Genomic DNA, 20188 nt, shown 5'->3' on the forward strand with positions numbered 1-20188 from the left:
TGCATCTCCATAAGGCCGCGTTTGGAAACAAAATTTTAAAATTGAAAAACCATGGGGTGTTGCGAGAATCGAACTCGCGACCTCTCGCACCCGAAGCGAGAATCATACCACTAGACCAAACACCCGTTTTTTTTAAAGTTTTATTTATTATAAATTTAAATAAAATTAATTTGATTGTTCTCAAGTAAGCAATTTTGCAGCTTCGGCCGAACACAGGATCAGATCAGTAATGGCCGTGCCGTCCGTACCCCACCAAATACTACGTCGTTTTGTTCCTCGATTCGCCGGTTATCCTCTTCTCTCCTTATCGCCATCGCCACTGCAAGCTCAACGATTCCTTCCATTCCTTCACAGTGCGGCGTTGTCATCCACCTACTCCGGGCGCTTACGTCTAGTCGCTTCTCCTCCGCGCTGCTTCTCGCGGCTTGTGTCGGATGAGGTGGCTTTAATCGAGGATGTGGCGGTCGAATCGGAAATTGAAACCAATGGAGCAGCGGCTGCTGATGAGAAGGAAGGGTTGAGTAGATTGGATTTTGGAGGAAATAGAACGGCTGCGTCGCGACTGCCGAGTCTCAGTGTGAAAGAGAAGAAGGAATTGGCTTCGTACGCGCATAGTTTGGGGAAGAAGCTCAAGTCGCAGCAGGTTGGGAAGTCTGGAGTTACTGACACTGTTGTTATGGCGTTGAGCGAGACGCTTGAGGCTAATGAGCTTCTCAAGGTATCGTTAATTTTTTGCTCGTTTTGGTCCTGGAAGCTGTGCAGTATATGAATTTCTCTTGTTTTCACTTGTGAAAATCTTAATTGGTTTGGGAAATATATTTGCAGAGAATAATTGAAATCCATTTTAGTGTATCTGTTTCTGGAAATTCATGTAATTCCACTCGATAGGAAGATTTTCCTGCTATCATCTAGTCGTACTGTGGAAAAAACTACTAATGTTCTAGCAAAAGCGAATCAAAAGTAGAATCGTGAAAGTAGTACAAACATAATAAAAGAAAACATCAAGTAAATTTCCGCTAATTAGGAAGTCAAAAGATGTAAATTTCTTATTCTTCCAACCAAAATTACTGTTACACTCCTCTCATGATGCTGTAAATATGTCACCTGCTACTTTTTGTTCTTAGTTGCATCAAAGGTAGATAGGAGTACAATTAAGGTTGTTGGATTCCATAGTTAGGGTAGATTCTGCTTATTATATTGATCATTGAAACATTGAGACAAACAATTAGTTTTGCATCTCATTTATAGTGGAATGTGCTTTTCAATCTCTTCTTTTATTTATTGGTAACTAACTTTGTAATTCATAATCTTGTAAAGTTATGAATTTCTTGTTTGTGTTCTGCCATGCTTGAAATGGTAGCATAGAGCACCGTCGTGTTATTTACATAGAAGATAAATTATTATTTGCTGTCGTGTGTCTTCAGCAACAACAACATTTATGTTTAGATGTCTATAAATTTCATGTAGTTGTTGCCAATTCAGTGCGTGATGTTAATCACATATGTTGATTGCAAACAAAGATATTTCGCTTGTTAGGTACTCACCAGTGATAATCATTTGGTTTTATTTGCATACCGTCGTTGCATTCATGATAAATACAGAGACCAATGTTGAGTTGAATGCATTCGTGATACTCTTTGTTTATCATTTGCAATAAGGAATGACTTCTTTCCGTTCGTTCCCCAACAGCTTCTAGGCATCATTTCGAAATGCTCGGCTCTCTTGAACCTAATTTGCTGTATATTATAATCTCTGTTTAAGTGCTTATTTTTTGATCACGTTCGTTACATGCATTTGTTTATCAGCGGTAGTGTTAGCCCTCTATCGCTATCACTACATACATATTTTATGCTTGTAAGTTCTTTGTTGTAATCAATTTTTGTGTGTTTTTAAACCCGACAGCTCAAAATACACGGTAATTGTCCCGGTGAGTTTGATGATGTGGTGAATCAATTAGAGCAAAGCACCGGCTCAGTAGTAGTTGGCCAAATCGGCAGAACTGTGATCCTTTACCGGCCCAGTCTGTCCAAACTAAAAGCCGCAGAAAAGAGAAAAATTGCTATAAAAGCTCATTCGGAAAGGCGACTGATACGGAAGCAATCTCCCCAGGTCTGATTTCAGCTTTTCCATAACTTTTTTTATTTATTATTCAATGGGTAAACTGCGACGTTCTAAAATGAAAATTTTGAAGTGCCTACATAATGCCTTAGAGTTGCTTTTTTCGCGCAGGTGAGAGATACTAATAGTTAAAATCCTGTGGCATTTATCTTTTACCGATTAATCTTTGAAACTTCTTGCATAGCCATCTACTGAATTAGCGTTAGCCTTTTCGACTTTAATTTGGAACTTCAGGGCAAAACACGAGTATCAGCGTCGGGACAAGAATCCTCACAGCAGCGCGGCCGGGGACGAAGAGGAAGCAGCAGAGTTTAACAACTGTATCGGCATTACTCGACCATTTGACCGTTAACAGGTTTCTTAAGTTATTTACGTTTGAAATGCTGTGATATATGCATGAGAGTTTTGATGCTGAGAGCTTATACAGTGGCCATATTCTAAAAGGCCTCTAAATTACAATATATCCATCTCCAGCTTTTCCATCTATGATACTTCAAAATCTTTCATTATTGTTTCACTGTATAGTGGGTCAAAAAAATGCCTAAAAATCAAAACAAAAATAAAAAAAATAATATTGAATAAACTACAAATTAGATTCGACAAAATAAGTTACATTACAAAATATTAATAGCATGCAAGATTTTAGAGTTACGAGCTTACCCTGACATCATTAGTCCATTCATTTCAAGGGCAAAATATCAATTCTTTCTTACACAGTATCATTAATAATATTTTACACATTAAGTTGGAATAAAAAGATTACTTTAAATTAAAAATACATAATAACTACACTTACTAATTACCTTTTTTATATCATATTACATTTAATTACTCCTATTTAAATAAAGATAAAACTACCTGCCAAAACCCTACTAACCTTCCATCAAGAGTACACAAAATTTGACTACACAAAATTTAAAACACAAAAAAAAATAAGAAAACTACACAAAATTTGACTGTCGGAATAAATAGAGCCATATAAATGTGACAGGTGTGGGTGTTGGACGTATGATTGTGAGGTCATGGGTTCAAATTCCTGAAAATATACATATATGCTAAATTGAAGCAAAAGTAATTCTAATAGTTTATTATTTAACTTTGTAATGAACACTAAATTGAAGCAAAAGTAATTCTAATAGTTTATTATTTAATCTTGTAATGAACACTTAATACATCGTATGTTCAAAAATATGTCACTATGAGTCTTCCACTTTATCACTATAAGTGGAAGATGTATATATGAATTACAACATATTTTTATCTCATTATTGTCATACTATGATAACAAACTAAAAAATGAGAAACAAACACTTCCATTATGAGGAGTGAGGAATACCTATACTCCAAATCTCAAATCTCATTTATAGAGTAAAAGTTTGGTAAATAGAAAAGGCGTTCAATAGAAAATGTACGTCACGATCTTAAGGATCAAAGTCATAACAATCAACACATGAATTAATAGTTGAGGAAAGTACCGTGTTCACACCGGAACACTTACAAACCTTAACAGTTGAATAAGAGAGAAGGACAAACTGAAGGTTTAACAATACAACCAATATATGTAGCAATCCAGTAGTATCGATTGCCTCTTTGGTGCTTTGCTTTTATTCTCGTTCACCAGAATCAGACAGCCTTAAGCCATTCCAAATTGAACCAACAACCTGCGAAAAGAGACGAAGTGATAGAAAACTAGCAAAACAATGTGAGAATAGTCAAGCAAAATGAATGAAGTAGTTCACTGTGCACTGTGTGTGGATGCGAATGAATGAATGAAGTCGAAGATGATGGTGAATAGTGCACTGTGTGTGAGAGGCGAAAGTGTATGGCAGATAAGTGAATATGGATTCGTACCAGGGCACAGCGAGGAAAATGTGAAGTAAGAGTGAAAGTGTGTATTAAAGATATAGATATAGATATATATATATATGTATGGATCAGATTCAGAAATTTGGGCCAAGCCCATCACCTGTGCGGCCTAAGAGGAGTAGCTTGTTAACATACTATCCGAATCTTTCTTAATTTGTTGCATTTTTTGTACAAGTTGGAAACGATCTTGGAAATCCGTCGGAACTCCAGAACTTTAATTAAGATAAACTTCCACGGCGAAGAGCATAGAAGAGTTAACTAACTAATTAATTAAGATAAACTATTTTTTTAGTCAGTAAGTGGAAAAAAATTTTCAATTTAATCCTTAATGGCTATGTACTGTGGCATCTATGCGGATATGTGTCGGCCAGATTAGCTTCACACGTGACTAACCCGTGTCTACCAAGTGGATATATATATATATTAAATTTTCTTCTTTTAATAAAAAATATATCAATAATAAACTTAAATATATAAAAATACAAAATTAAAATTAAAAAATTAAAATTATCTACATGTCCCGTCAAGTCAGCTGTACATGACCGCCACGTGGATAATTTATATTTTTATATTAAAAATAAAAAATAAAAAATAAAATAAAAATGTATACTGATATATAAATTATTAAAGGTCATGTGACGCTGACTTGACGGATATATGGATTTTTTATTTTTTATTTTATGTATTTTAAATTTTATATTTTTATATTTGTAACTTTTTATATTTAAAAAAAAATAAAATAAAAATAAAAACAATCCACGTGGCGGATACGTGTCAGCCACGTGGCGCTGACCTGGCTGTCACGTGTCCGTCGGTATGCCACGTAGACATTGAGGACTAAATTACAAATTTTTTTTACTTACGAGACAAAAATGATAAAAAAATCCAGTTACGGCACTTAGCCGTTAATTAATGATGCTAATTCATTTTTTCAGATTGGCATAAAATCTTGCAAATCTGCTATGTTCTTGTTTGTTCCATTAATTTTACTTGACCTTGAGCATAATGATAAAATAATAATCCTCGCTATGAAAATGGTGTCTTTTTTTATTGTTCCAATTTTAATGTGTCATTTTATTCAATACCTAATAAATACTGAAACTATAGACTTTTTTTTAAGAAAATAATATATTGTTTAATTTTTCATTAATGTGTAAAGAATAGGATGCTGAATCATTAAAACTTAATTAGCTTAATTTATATAATTAGTTAAAAATAATTAATATAATTATATATCATTAATTTTTAGTTATCTAGGTTTGTTAGGCCTTGCTTCCGCGAGCCCTACTATTTCAGGAGCAGGGCCAATGCATTTTATTACTGCTCCTAATTGGATGTTGAATTTAAAATTTTAATTTAACTACAAATTAATGATATATAATTATATTATTCCCTCGTCCAATTGAAAAGGTTACTATTTTTTAATTTAGTAATTGTATTATATTACATAAATGTCATTATTTTTATATTACACCGTATTAATAGAGGTATTTTTGTCTTTTATACTACAATATAATATAATACTAATATTAAAAAATCTACGTGCAAAAAGCAAACGCCACCCTTTCAACGGAACAGGGGAGTAATATTTTTAATTAATTAATCTAATTAATTTTTAATGATTCAGTATTGGTGTTGAACATCCTATCTCATCAGTTTAATTTTATTATTATTCGTAACTTATTATTTATAAAATATCGTATTTAAATTATTATTAAAATAAAACTGAAAGAAATAATTATATAATATAAATAAGTATTTTTTATTTTTTAATTTAAGAAGGCATACAACACAATAATGTGCTATATATAAAAGAAGGTGATGTACAGTTTAGGTATTATATTGTACTGTGTATATAAGTTTAATGTATTGAAAATCAATACTACATTGTGTTGCATATATTACCACGTGTTGTATATTGCATTATTATTTATTTGTTTATATTTTGATATATTTATGTTAATTCGGTCAAATCAACATCGTATTGCATAAACAAAGCTTATTGATACACTTATCCGTACAAATATAAAAAATACTTTAAAATAAAAATAAAAAACAAACCCACCCTATATTGTTTTTTTTATTTAATATGTATACAATCCAAAAAAATAATATTTTTGTAACAAAATTTTTTATTCTTAATTACATTTTTTTTTTCTTTTGCTAATGACATTAGAACAAAACTAGGGACATAATTCATTATATTTCATCTCTAAAGTTCTCGTAGTTAATGTCATATATCTTTAATTTTTGTTATAAATATATTATATTTTTGTAATGATATACTTCTTTGGTCTCACATATCATGTCACACTTTTCACTTTCGTGCGTCTCATATATTATGTCATTTTTCGTTTTTGGAAAAGTATTTTACATTTTAATCATATTTTAAATTTAATAATTTATAATTTTTTAAAATTTTTTTTAAACTAATTAATTATTTTAATTTTAAGTTATAATTATTTGTATTATATTATAATTAATTTTACTAATATATTATTAGTTACTTAATAATCATATTTCTCCTAAATTCACTTGTGTAGAGTAAAGTAATTGTGGCATTATATGTGGGACGAATGGAGTATTATTTAAATATTTATCCCTCTGTCTCGACTATCATGTCCATTTTTACCGTAGACGCGGAATTTGTGAAAGGTATAATTAATAAATAAATAAAAATATATTAGTTAAGAATAATTATTATATAATAAAAATAATTATAGATTAAGATAAAAAGATAATTAATTAGTCTAATTAAAATTTAAAATAAAATTAAAGTTTATAATTTTTTTTTCAAAAATAAAAAATGATATGAATGCTACCGGTGTTAAGAGAAGGAGAATGCCATTAGTTCAAAAAAATCATAGTCTCGTAACCGGCTATGGGTTCAAATTCCCGACACTTTAGGTCAATCTGCCACACATGATTTGACTGTTGAGTTTAATTTGCAGGGTATTAGATTCAACCGAAGTTTACTCCATGCGTATTTTCGGTCAGCAGCAGACGGATTCTCACGTAATCCAAAAAAAAAAAAAAAAAGAAAAAAGAAAAAACAGAGTCTATAATGCTTCTCAGTTCAGTTCTCACCATTGCCTCTTTCTGAAGGCTACGGCGGCAATAAATACATGCCGCCGATTCAGTATATAGAATCTCCAGCTTTGATTGCAATCCTCCATTACCGCTTTCGAAGGTCGCTCTGTTGAAGCTGCGGTGAGTTTTATTTTTTATTTTTTATTATTTCGGTATGGCTCGGATTCACTGAAGAATACTTTGCATTCCAAGTTCCATCCATTTCGTCGTAATTTTTGCGATTGCGAGTACTGTTTGAATCAATCAATATATATACATATAGGTAATGAATTAATGATATGTTAGGCGTGTAACAGAAGAGAAGAGAGTGAAATGTGGAGTTTGCGGAGGATTTGGAATCATCCTGATGATTTGTATCCGATGGTTAAGCTGAAGCGTGGCCGCGCGTGATTGCACGTAAAGGCGACTTCTGTAAATACGTGGGATATAGTTTGCCAGGGAGATAAATACAGACAAAAGTGATAATAAGGTATAACTATGAAATATTTTTTGCAATTTACTCCAGTAAACATGATCTATATTTATGCATAGCTATATCTAATGCTATTAACATAACCAATATTATGAATGTGCTGATCAATTGTAAATGATGAAGTTAATCAGTCTATTTCTACTAAAACAGAGGTCAGGAATTGAAACAAATGCAATAGAAGTGAACTTATTACTGAATCATGTGTTGATGCTTTGTGTGAAATGTTTTATTTTTTGGCACTTATAATGTGCCGTGATCTTTGTGACAATTTTCATTAAATTTCTCAGATATGCATTTTCTATTTGGTCCTTCGAGCACTGGATACTGCTGTGATCAACCACTGCTCCTTATTGATATTCCGATGACACTAAGAAAATAAGTTTCGGAAAAATTATACGCCCGTCACTTTTCTTGGTGAAGTCGATTAATAATTTCCTATTCCTTAACCCCTTTATGATACGGTGGATGATGGGATTGCAATTATCTTAGATCTTTACTAATATGATGTACCTACATTCTTGTGTTTCTACTATGCCCCTATTGTTACACCCCCAAGAACTGGTCTGAAAAGAAAATTATATGCATTAGTCAAAAATATAGTAATCTGATGTTTCATTTTACATCATAACAATTGATGTGTTTTCTTTTACTTTTTTTTTTTTTTTCTTTCTCCTATTTATTTGCAGAGGATGATACAAGTATAGCGATTGAGGTTAAAATTCTATGCTACGCCTGTAATAATTTGAACCCCTCCTGGAACTATTTCTATGCTTTTTAGTCATAAAGCATAAAACTGACTGTGGATGCCTTGCAACTATTTTGGTTATATTCTTTAACATGATTTAAATTTTTCCTTAGACAGGTGGAACAAAGGACTGTAAAGTTCTCATGGATGAGTTTCACCATGTTTCAACTGCTTTTTTAGAGCTTTGTAGCAAGTATTCATAATGAGTAGTTGTGTTAATAACATTGAATTACAAATCACATTGTTGGCAATATTTTTTAGTGTAAATTGTTTTTACGACTTATTTTATCATTTTAGAACTTTAAATGAATTCTGTTTGAAAATAATCCTACAAGTAAAAAAAATTTGCTACAACAGTCATCCGGCGCCGGATTTGTCACGCTGGCCGCCGTTGCTGACGTAACTGACATGTCAACGCCACGTAGATGCTACATCAGCAATACATTTATTTTTTTTATACAAAATATCTTGGTAAATTGTTTTCTAATTTTGTATATTTACCTTCTTTGTCATTTTTTTACTTTAAATGGACAATGTTTGAAGTTCCCAAGTAAAAAATGTTTTGCTAAAATGATGTTCCGACATATCACTAACGTGGCGATGACACGTCAGTCCCGTTAGCGCCACATCAACAACAGCAGACCAATGTGGCGAATCCGACATCGGAAGAACATATTAGCAAAAAAAATTTATTTAGGAGGCATAGTTCATTTAAAATTATAAAATGACAAAGAGATCATATACGAAAAACAGTTTATCCTATTTTTATTAAGCAAGTAATAAATGAATCATTTGAAGAGGTGCAGGTTTTAATTTGGTGGTGTGTTTTGTTGTGAAGAAATTATTATGAAAGAATGTGTGTGTGGATGGTGAAATGAGTTTTCTAAAGAGCACATCTTAAACAAACAAACATTCCAATCTTACATATAAAATTTTGACCAGCATTTAGTTACTTGGATGAGTAGGTTCTGTGCATTTGTGATATTCCAAATTCATTTGCAGTCATCAGGAGGTAATCGAGGATATTACCATGAGAATGGGCGCATGAATGGCAAAATTTATCTGCAAAGAGGTATTTTGAAAAATACACAGTTTACTTTCTTGGCAGCTTCATCACATGTTCAACCTAGATGTCAAATTATTTGTCTGCATTTGGATTGATTATTTCTTCTTTGTGAGTAATCTATCCTCAATATATCCAAACACTGTAGTTCAACATTTCTATTATTTCTGCCATTAGATATAACATATATAGAATTTATTACATATAATCAATCAGGTGTATATGTTCTATTCCAGGTTGAAACAATTGATGATTATGATGAATATTGCCATTACGTGTCTGGACTTGTTGTACTGGGTTTGTCCAAGCTGTTCCATGCCACTGGTAAGGAAGATCTGGCTTCAGATGCTCTGTCCAACTCAATGGGTTTCTTATTTCAGGAACCACTTTATTATTTATTATTTCGGGTTTCTGAAATTCCGAGACTTGTTCTCATTTCTTCTTATCAATTTCAGAAAATGGATATAATCCGAGATTTTCATGAGGATATTAACGAGATACCAAAATCACGCATGTTCTGGCCTCGTGAAATTTGGAATAAATATGTTAATTAACTGGAGGTAATTAATTCTTTCCATCTCATGCATAAACACAACCTTTTTGTTATATTGACCTTTTGTTTTGCTTTGTCCTGTTAGGACTTGAAAGATGAGGAAAATTCAGTCAAGGCAGTGCAGTGTCTGAATGATATGGTTACAAATGCTTTAATCCATGTTGAAGATTGCCTGAATTACTTGCCTACTTTGAGAAACTCAAGTATCTTTCGTTTTTATGCAATTCTGGAGGTAGATAAGCTTTTTGTAACCACTACTGATTTTTTAGTGACAAACTTATGAAATCTATTCATCAGATCCATCTACATTATTGATCATCGAACCTAAAAGATATAACTAAGATTTGGATTAAAGGGGCATTAGAAAATGGATGTAAGCGCCAATACAAGTTATCGACTGCTTCGTAGATCATAGTCTTCTTACATTCTCTTAAACATGTAGTGATTTCTTTCTGGATCTTGTTCAACATGATATTTTAATTTTACTACATCAATGGACCATGTTTTTAGTGCATTCCATGTTGCATTGGATGGTGCATTTTGCCTTATTTTTCTAATCTTTTCAGATCATAGGAATTGGAACATTAGCACTGTGCTACAACAACATTCAAGTCTTTAGAGGCGTTGTGAAAATGCGACGGGGTTAGATGATGATCGTTCTAAATGATTCGAATTCATTGCTTGATGATATTATTGCATTATTTCCAGCACATTATTACATCTTGAACTATTCTATTTCATATATGCCTTATGAATGAAGAGGGGTATGCTCATTGCTTCTGCTATGTTTTTTCTCTTGGACAAAGGTCTTGCTGCAAAAGTTATCGATCGAACTAAATCAATGTTGGATGTGTATGGGGCTTTCTACAACTTCTCCCTAGTACTACAATCAAAGGTATGACATGATACGCTGTTGCATGTAACAAAATAGCTTTGTACAATCAAATGTGTGTGAATTTTCTTCATCTGAATCTTAAGTATGTAATTTAATAAATGCTCATCTTCTCGTCACTTAACATTGGCTTTCGCAAAATGTATAGGTTGACGACACCGATCCTTATGCACAGGCGACAAAGGACAAGCTGGAAACGATCTTGAAAATCTGTTGCAACTCCGGAACCTTAACCAAAAGGTTAGCATATATATATGTATAGATGTATGTCATAATCCTGCACATGTGCATATCAAACTGAAGACAGACTTTGTTCTTGTCCAGGAGATCTTACATTATCGAGACTAAGCCCCGATACAGGGCAGCCATGGTTAGTTTTTTATAACCTCCGCGGCGAACCACTGATACCATTTGCAAAGTAGCACGGCATACCATAGAAGAGTTAACTAATTAAGTAAGAATTCTTGTTAAATTTCTTAATGCAGATTGGTGTCATCTTCATGATCCTGGCTGTTCTCCTTGCACGCCTGTCTGAAAATCGACCAAGTATCGAAAAATAATAGCAGAGGAACCAAGAGGGATGTATGGTAGTTGATCTGATGATAAATAAACTTGAGTGAGAGAGAAAAGAGAAGCTATTCTGTTGTGTTCTGTTTTTGTTTGTTCCATTGAACTTAGAACACGAGGATGAGCATGTTGTATGAGTTAATGTACAGTGAGTACTGTGATGTTATTGTGATAAATGATCATAATCCTGGCTATGAAAAATGTGTGAGATTGTTTTCCCAATAAATTTTTTGTCCCACACGATTTCTAATTTATATAAAATATATTATACTTTTATAAAAAAAAAATTAAAAATTAATACACAATAGTCAACTAGAAGAATATCTCAAATCAAAATATTAAGAGCAAGGACAATGATAATTATATATATGGTCTCTTTCTACAACCAAAGAATTTTTTTAAGGGCAACTCCAACCGACTACATTTATAAATGCAGTGGGTTGTGCATAAATGGGGGAGGGGCTCCAATCTACCTCCAAATTCCCCCTATTTTTGCAGCCTACTACAGTGTTACTCCATATTTGGAGTAATACTGTATGGAGTGGAGTTTGTGTGGTGTTTTGTGATATTTGTGTATTTTTATTATTTTTTTGGAATATATTGTGTAATTTTATTTTTTAAAAAAATTATGTATAATTTTATTTTTTGAAAAGTGATATAATAAAAAAATAATATATAATTTTATTTTTTTCAAAAAGTGATATATAATTATATAGTTTTTTAAAAATAATGTGTAATTATATATATTTGGGTTATATTGTAAAAATAAATTAAAGTTAAGGTGTAATTTATAAATATAAAAAGTTATGTAAAATAATATAAAAGCGAAATATATATGGAATATACTTTTTAGAGTGAAAAACTGAAGTTTATGGTTGGAATAAAATTACTCTAAATCAATTGCATTTTTACTTTAGCTACTACTGGAAATGGTCTAAGAGAATAAAAAAGTAAATACACAATAGTTTTGATTTAGAGCAACACTTTAGTTTCATATTTAGTAAATTTTATCAAAAATAGAAATATATCAATTGAAGTGAGACGGACTAAAAATTAAAAAAAATAAGACAATTGAAATGAGACATGACAAAATAATATAAAATAAAAAATACATATTCAAATTTGATATTTAAAAAAAAATAATAAATTAAAAGAATAGTACAAATTTTCAAATTAAAAGAATAATAAACCCTCATATAATATATATTTTTCTTCATCACATTAAAAAGTATTTTTATAATTTTTGTATGAACGTGACTTTAGAATTGGACAAGGTAGCATACTGCCGTCCAAAGGGTCTTTTGGATTTTATAGTAAGTAAAAAGTAGATATGTTTATAATTAAATAAAAATTAAGGATATTTTTTTAGATTAATTTATGATTATTTTTATTAAAATAAAAAATTAATATTCTAAAGTGAAATGATGAAACTTGGTAAAATAGGTATTTGATATGAGCCCGAGGTGTATATAATTAAAAATATTACTATTATTTACATTATTTAATATAATTTTCACAATTAATATAAACAAATTACTACCGGTTTTGAACCAGAGGTTGGCGGTTTGACTAATTCACAGATCAGAACCGAACCGTTTAAAATAGTCTGACGCGAAATCGAAAGTTTTGGAAAATAGCAACGCTCGAGCAACTAGCTGAGCTACTCCCGTTTTTCCCTACAATTTTCAAAACCCCCGGCCATCCACCGTCGCCATACCCAGGTAGCTTTTGCAATCTCCTTGTCGTTACCTTTATTGTAAATTGTATTTCTTCGTTGCACTTGTTAAGATGTGCAATTGTTTGCACCTGGTTTGATTTGGAATTAGGGTTTAGGGTTTAATTTAATCGGCACGGTTTGTGTGAAGAATCATGGAAATTAAAATTGTCTGCTCTGAATTTGTTATCATTTTTGTATTGGTTGACGTGCCTCGAAACGCTTGCGAAGCTTCAATTGTTGCTATGATCTTTTTGGAACCATTTGAGCTGTTGATTATTTGTGATTTTGTTTTGCAAGGCTAGATCTTACCCTATGCCATCCATTTCTTGCGCAGGAAGAAATCATAGCAAATCAAGCAAGCAATAGATGGCAATTGCAAGAACTGGCGTCTTTGTTGACGACTATTTGGAATGTGAGTTGTTGTTTTGCCTCTATTGATGTTGATCTATGCAGCAAAAATCACAATGTTTGGTGATTGAAATCTAATGGTGGATAGTGATGTTTTATTGTAAAAGATTCAAGTACGTTGCCGGCGGAGCTTCAAAGGCTTCTGAACACCATTAGAGAACTGGATGAACGTTCACAAGGTTTCCCAAATTTTCTATGTTGTATCTTTTTCATAGACATTGTGCAATTATGACAAGCTATTTCTGTCTATATATGATTCCAATGAAGCAATGATAAACCAGACAAGACAGCAAACAAAGTACTGCCTGGGATTGGCATCTCAAGGAGGGCCATTCTCTAGGAAAAATGAAGAGGAAGATCTGTTTGAAAAGATTAGAAGGGAAATTGAGGCGAACCAGGACAATGCACTAAGCCTTTGCACCGAGAAGGTTCTGTTGGCCCGACAAGCTCATGACCTCGTAATGTTCTTGAACACAATTCCAGTTGACTTTTGTTTTGTTACTTGAGTTTAAATTTTTTAAGATTGCACTTTATTTTTAATAGTAGTGGCATTGTGATTCGTGAGCATCTGCTGAACGAAAAGTTTCTAGTTTTAGCTCAGAAAAATTTTCATATGCTTAGTATCATTGAAATTATCAATAAGAAATTTAAACTTGAGGCGTTGAAATATGATGCTGTTGTATTGGTATTATCTTTATTGTGCGGACTTGGCAAGGGGAGAAGAGCTCCACGAACACATAGTTTGTCTTTTACACTTGATTAGAGCGTAATTTAGTTGCTTCACTTGCTTGATTGAGATTGTAATAGCATTATAGTTCTTGTATCATGTTTTGGAACCTAATCAATTCTGTACCTTTGCCATGTTTCTTCAGATTGACAGTCACATAAGACGACTAGACGAGGATTTGAACAACTTCGCAGATGATCTCAAACAAGGTGTTCTAATTTTAAGATTTGTTAAGTTACTTGTTAGAATTTGGCTATTTTATATAGCAAGATTTTATTTTCCTACACCCTGAAAATTTAGCAAGCTATGTTTTGGATGGCTGGCATCGATTTTATTTCCTATGAACTATGATCGTGTTTTTCCTATTAGAATTTTATTTCCTATTTCTTGCAGAAGGAAAAATATCACCAGACGAGCCAACCATGCTTCCACCGTTACCTTTAGTCCCTAAAAGTGAAAAACATAAACTACCATACATTACACCGCAATTCAAAAGGCCTGATTTCAGGGATAGAGATTGGGAGAGGGAGCGTGAGAGAGATTTTGATCTTATGCCTCCTCCGGGCACTATCAGGAAAGACTTTGCTCCACCTGTTGAACTCGATCAACCCATCGATCCAAACGAACCTACTTACTGTGTTTGCCATCAGGTCCTGGCTCCCATAGATTGTTTTCCATGGAAATGACCACCAAGTTTTTCATCTTTGTTTTCGCTTAAGCTATGAATAATTTTTAAAGGTTACTTTCTCATCTTACAGGTTTCTTTTGGTGATATGATTGCTTGCGACAATGAAAATGTAATTCCATTTCGACTCGCTTTCAAGCTGTGCACCATTTACATCTAATCTGTGGCCCTTTTCAGCTTTATATTTGTCTCATCAATTCCTAATCGATCATTTTTTCCGTCTTTCTTTTTGTTTGCAGTGCCAAGGCGGCGAATGGTTTCACTATACTTGCGTCGGCCTCACTCCTGAGACAAGATTCAAAGGAAAGTGGTATTGCCCAACCTGCCGGCAATTGCCACACTGATTGATGCTTCAATGCAAAGATCAACAGCAGGGAAGTTGCATGGCAGATCAGATACAAATGAATTCCCACGCTCCAAAATTAAGATTAAAAAATATATTACTATTATTGTTGTTTAAATGGCCAAGCTTCACTGTGATGATAGTAAGTTCTTCTCTGTTCATTTACTTCCTGCGGATTTTGGAGTGTTGAAAGTAGGTTCCTCTAACCTTATTATTTGGCATTGCAATTTGCAAGAGCTTTGGATGAGCTTTTTTTTTTATTTCATTTTTTTTTGGGAGTTAAAGTTTAATTTTTTGTTTGGACAGTCGTTAGAATACGATGTTATGTTAGAGAAAACATTACTATTATTGTTGTTTAAATTGTTATATAATATATTAATCCCTCCGTACCACATATCAACTCACATTTTATATTTTCGTTCACTCCTATCTTTTATATTACCTTTTTATTTTTAGAAAAGTATTTTACATTTTAGTCCTATTTTAAATTTTTTAATTTTTATTAAATTAATTAATTATTTTAATCTTAATTATAATTTATTTTAATAATATATTATTAATTATTTAGTAATCACATTCGTCCTATAATACGATAAATAGGGTTTTGTTCATTTTGTTTTTGTAAGTTTTGATTTTTGTTCTTTTAGGTAAAATTGCGATTGGATTCAATATTTCTTATGAAAATATATATTTATTTTATGGGACGACATAAACTTTCTAGTAATTAAAATAAATAAATAATTACAGTACTATATTCGTATCAATAAACCACGGCCCTATTTTCACTGTAATGATGCTTTAGTAGTTATTGTAACTATTTAACTACATCATTAATTCCGTTGTAGTCTAGATGGTTAGGATACTCGGATCTCACCCGAGAGACCCGGGTTCGAGTCCCGGCAACGGAATCTTTTTGTTTAATGTCAAAACGGTGTCGTCTCGAATAGTATAGGATAAGATCTTAATGGATTGTAATAAAAGCGTGATCCGTTGTAGTCTAGTTGGTTAGGATACTCGGCTCTCACCCGAGAGACCCGGGTTCAAGTCCCGGCAACGGAATATTTTGGTTTTACTTCAAAACGGTGTCGTTCATATATTATTATGGATAAACAATTTAAAAATTGCAATAATAGCGTGATCCGTTGTAGTCTAGTTGGTTAGGATACTCGGCTCTCACCCGAGAGACCCGGGTTCAAGTCCCGGCAACGGAAAATTTTTACCTTTTTCGGCGCTATCATTCCAAAACGTCGTCGTTTTAGTGCAATTTTAACCCGGCTGTAAATTGGGCCGGTTCTACATCCGGATCAGCCCATATTTCAATTTATATGTTGTTTCATTTTCGTGTATGCACAGGCATTAAGCAACCTTTGCAATTGCTTTGCTGTGTTTTCATCTGTATTTAAAATTAGAGTAATGTTTTTATATTTTTTAATAATAATATACTAAATATTATTTTTTATCATAAAATATTATTTCATCCATCATTTAATTAAAAAAAAAAATATGTATATTGTTCCTTTTTTAATTAAAAAATTATTATATTTTTATATTTTTTATTATAAAATAAAAAAATAATAATTATTATTCATTTTTATTAAAACTTGTGTATAATCAAATGAACACATATTTGCACGACCGATCAAGTATTTACTTAAAAATGTCTCGTGGAAAGCATATTTTATTAGAAAAAGCATCACATTATTTTACGGAGTTGTTTACTATTTAAATTGTTAGTTTTTATATTTATTTATGTATAAAATATCATGTTTAGTAGTATTGTTTTTCAGATTTTATTTTTACTATTCTCTGTCCTAAAATTATAGTTTGGATTATATTTTATGCTAGATTTAAAAAATATTGATATTATATTGGTAGTAGGTAAAAAATATGAATAAAAGATTTTTTTTTTAAGTGTATTAATATAAAAAGTAGTGACAATTGTGTAATAATAAAAAAAAAATAATGGTAGTTTTATAGTGATATGATTATTTACGAAGATATTATTATTTTAGGATGGACAAAAATGGCAAACAGAACTATTGAGTAGTTTGTTATTCTAAATTAATAGTCCCTCCGTCCCACCTATTTTGTCTTATTTAGTTTAAACACAGAATTTTAGGTTTTGTATAATTATTAAATAATTAAAAAATATATATTAGTAAAAATAATTATGATTTAATAAAAATAATTATAAATTAAGATTAAAATGACTACCTAGTTTAATTAAAGTAAAAAAAGTACTCCCTCCGTCCCATAATAAAGTATCCATTTTAGTCTGTCCATAATAAAGTATCTATTTCCTTTTTTAGCAACTGAACTTTCTACCTACAGTTACAAATACCCTTACAACTTATAATATATTACACAAATGTCATTACCTTTATATTACATATACTAATAAGGTTATTTTAGTCGTTTCTACTTTATTCCTACTATATTCCAATATAATACTAATATTTTTAAAACTACGTGTAAAAAGCAAATGAATATTTAATTTTAGAACGAATGGAGTATAAATTATAAATTTTAAAATTTGATTAAAATGTATAATTATATTTTTAAAAAATAAAATCATAAATTATATGAAACCGAAAAAAAAAAAATAAAAAAAAAAAGTGGCACTGAGGATCAATGGGTGTGTTTGTTTGAGGGATTGGATTTTTCTTTTACTATTCATCCAATTTTTTTCCCCCAAAAACATCAAATCAAACACCTATTTTTCATTTTTTATATTATACTAAAAATCAATTTTACATTCAAAACATCACATCAACACCTATTTATATCACATCATACAACTATTCAAATTCAAAATTTTACTATTCAAATCCCAACTCAAAATCCAAATCTCCAAACAAACACACCCAAAGTAAGTGATGACCATAATATTATTAATTAAAAAATTATTACATAATTTTAAAAATAAAGTTTTAAATATTCCTCGGCTGTCTATCACTATTTCTTAATTGCATACCCGATAAAGTCATGTCAACCTCTCCTAATCGCAATAAATCAATATATGTATTTATTTATTTTGTTTTTGACTTTTGTGTTTTTTTATATATATTAATTTCTTTTACTTGAATATTAATTTAATAGCATGTTTTAAGAAATTAATATACTATCTTTTTTATAAGAGATTTTTATATTAAGAAATAAAATTAAAAATTAAAGTAAAAGATGTTATTGCTAATCATTCCTATTTTATCTGTAATAAATGGTTTGTTCATTTTGTATTTTTAATGAACATAGTAACATTTTGGATTTGAATTTTAAATAATTATTTTTTTAAATTGAAATAAATTTTTGATGATATAATGTCCCATGTTCTTTTAATAAAAAAAAGTCTTACATAATTTTTCAAAACAAATATATTATATATATTTATTATTTTTATATTTTCTCCGTCCTATTGAAATGTTATCATTTTTTATTTTCGTCCGTCCCAAAACAAGGTTACCATTTTTTAATTTAGTAAGTGTACTACTACTTAACATAATAAATACCCTTTTAACTTATGATGTGTTTGTTTGTAGGATTTTGATAAACTCCTACTATTCATCCAAAATTTTTCCTCCAAACACATCAAATCAAACACCTATTTTTTATTTTTTGTATTATACTAAAAATCAATTTTACATTCAAAATATCACATCAACACCTATTTATATAACATCATACAACTATTCAAATCCCAACTCAAAATCCAAACCCCCAAACAAACACACCCTTACAATATATTAAACAAATGTCATTATTTTTATATTACACTATACTAATAGGAGTATTTTGCCTTTTTTACTACAATCCAATATAATACTAATATTTAAAAATTACGTGCAAAAAGCAAATGTCACTCTTTCAATGGGACGGAAGGAGTATTTTAATTACAATTTTTATTATTTCACATTTAAAAAAAAAAAAAATCAAACTATTTCACAAAATAAACACACCATAAATAATACTATCAAAAATTCAAAATGTTAGGTCCCCTAAAAAAATGACCTGGTGGAGTAAATATAGGAGTTGAACTTATGATCGTGAGATCACGGTGACACCATAATTTAATTTTATTTGCCTGGGTAGGTTTGAAAGTCATCATTTCACCATGTTACTTTCTAGTCTCCTATTATTATCAATCACCCTTCCCTAAATTCATGTTATTCTCAATCACTTTATTCAAATAATTAATTGAAGTTACCAATTTACTTTTTAATTCACATTGGCCATATATATGCAGTAAATTGCAAAATATACCATATTTATACGTTATTATCACTTTTATCCTATATTTATTTTTTTGGCAAAATATATTCCACATGTTTACAAAAGTTATTATTTATGTCCTTTTCTCGCGCATGAAATTCACACCACGCGCGGCCACGCACACGGTCAAATGATAGAAATAACGACTTTTGAAAACATGTGGGATATATTTTGTCAAAATAAATAAATACAGAATAAAAGTGATAATGAGGTATATGTGAGATATTTTTTGCAATTTTCCCCGTATATATGTATGGAAATAATTTGAATATTAAATAGTTGGAGTAGCCGAGCAGGACATATTTATTAGATGACCAATTCCTAACGTTTGATAGATATGAGACGAAACATATATTATTAGGTGCAGTATTTTATTTTATTTCATATTTATAACAGAAAACTAAATAGAATAAAAATATTATTATTGTTTTTAATAATACAGCATAGAATTTTTATGACTTACAATTATAAAATAATTGATAACTAATTATCAATATTAAATATACTTAGGAAGACAAATGAATAAGTTAATTAAATTTGATGCTACATTATATTCCCATTCAATTGTCCCACCACCATAGCCAACTACTTTTATCTTCATCGCCCAATACAAAAAAAATAAAAAAATAAAAAATCAGCAAATATATAGTTGAAATATATATATATATATATTTAT

At 30.7% G+C, this 20188-nt stretch overlaps 2 protein-coding genes, 4 non-coding genes and 1 pseudogene across 7 annotated transcripts; 6 read left to right on the plus strand and 1 right to left on the minus strand.

The window, feature by feature from the left end:
- Positions 1-53: 53 nt before the first annotated feature.
- On the minus strand, positions 54-125 carry TRNAP-CGG (transfer RNA proline (anticodon CGG)). The gene has a single exon. It is a non-coding gene; the product is annotated as a tRNA-Pro (tRNA).
- An 89-nt stretch (positions 126-214) lies between these two features.
- On the plus strand, positions 215-2602 carry LOC127260508 (uncharacterized). The gene is made up of 3 exons (XM_051288242.1): positions 215-718; positions 1903-2109; positions 2353-2602. Exons 1-3 carry the CDS (start codon positions 230-232, stop codon positions 2431-2433), a joined length of 777 nt encoding a protein of 258 aa, XP_051144199.1. The 5' UTR covers positions 215-229; the 3' UTR covers positions 2434-2602.
- Positions 2603-7012: 4410 nt separating this feature from the next.
- Positions 7013-11552, plus strand: LOC127261140 (squalene synthase 2-like; annotated as a pseudogene).
- Positions 11553-12946: 1394 nt separating this feature from the next.
- On the plus strand, positions 12947-15419 carry LOC127260499 (PHD finger protein ING2). 2 transcript variants are annotated; one of them, XM_051288230.1, is made up of 8 exons: positions 12947-13087; positions 13418-13495; positions 13599-13670; positions 13759-13949; positions 14364-14427; positions 14612-14868; positions 14977-15015; positions 15143-15419. In XM_051288230.1, the coding sequence occupies exons 2-8, from the start codon at positions 13450-13452 to the stop codon at positions 15245-15247; spliced, it is 774 nt and encodes a 257-aa protein (XP_051144187.1). In that variant the 5' UTR covers positions 12947-13087; positions 13418-13449; the 3' UTR covers positions 15248-15419. The 2 variants fall into 2 exon arrangements, with proteins under 2 accessions (XP_051144187.1, XP_051144188.1); XM_051288231.1 differs by having other exon boundaries at positions 13004-13087; positions 13386-13495.
- A 662-nt stretch (positions 15420-16081) lies between these two features.
- Positions 16082-16154, plus strand: TRNAE-CUC (transfer RNA glutamic acid (anticodon CUC)). The gene has a single exon. It is a non-coding gene; the product is annotated as a tRNA-Glu (tRNA).
- Positions 16155-16232: 78 nt separating this feature from the next.
- TRNAE-CUC (transfer RNA glutamic acid (anticodon CUC)) lies at positions 16233-16305 on the plus strand. Its single transcript has one exon. It is a non-coding gene; the product is annotated as a tRNA-Glu (tRNA).
- A 79-nt stretch (positions 16306-16384) lies between these two features.
- On the plus strand, positions 16385-16457 carry TRNAE-CUC (transfer RNA glutamic acid (anticodon CUC)). The gene has a single exon. It is a non-coding gene; the product is annotated as a tRNA-Glu (tRNA).
- The last annotated feature ends 3731 nt before the right edge of the window (positions 16458-20188 follow it).

This window comes from Andrographis paniculata, unplaced genomic scaffold, assembly GCF_009805555.1.
Source record: "Andrographis paniculata isolate CXL003 unplaced genomic scaffold, ASM980555v1 Contig62END, whole genome shotgun sequence".
In the NCBI taxonomy this organism is placed as follows: domain Eukaryota; kingdom Viridiplantae; phylum Streptophyta; class Magnoliopsida; order Lamiales; family Acanthaceae; genus Andrographis; species Andrographis paniculata.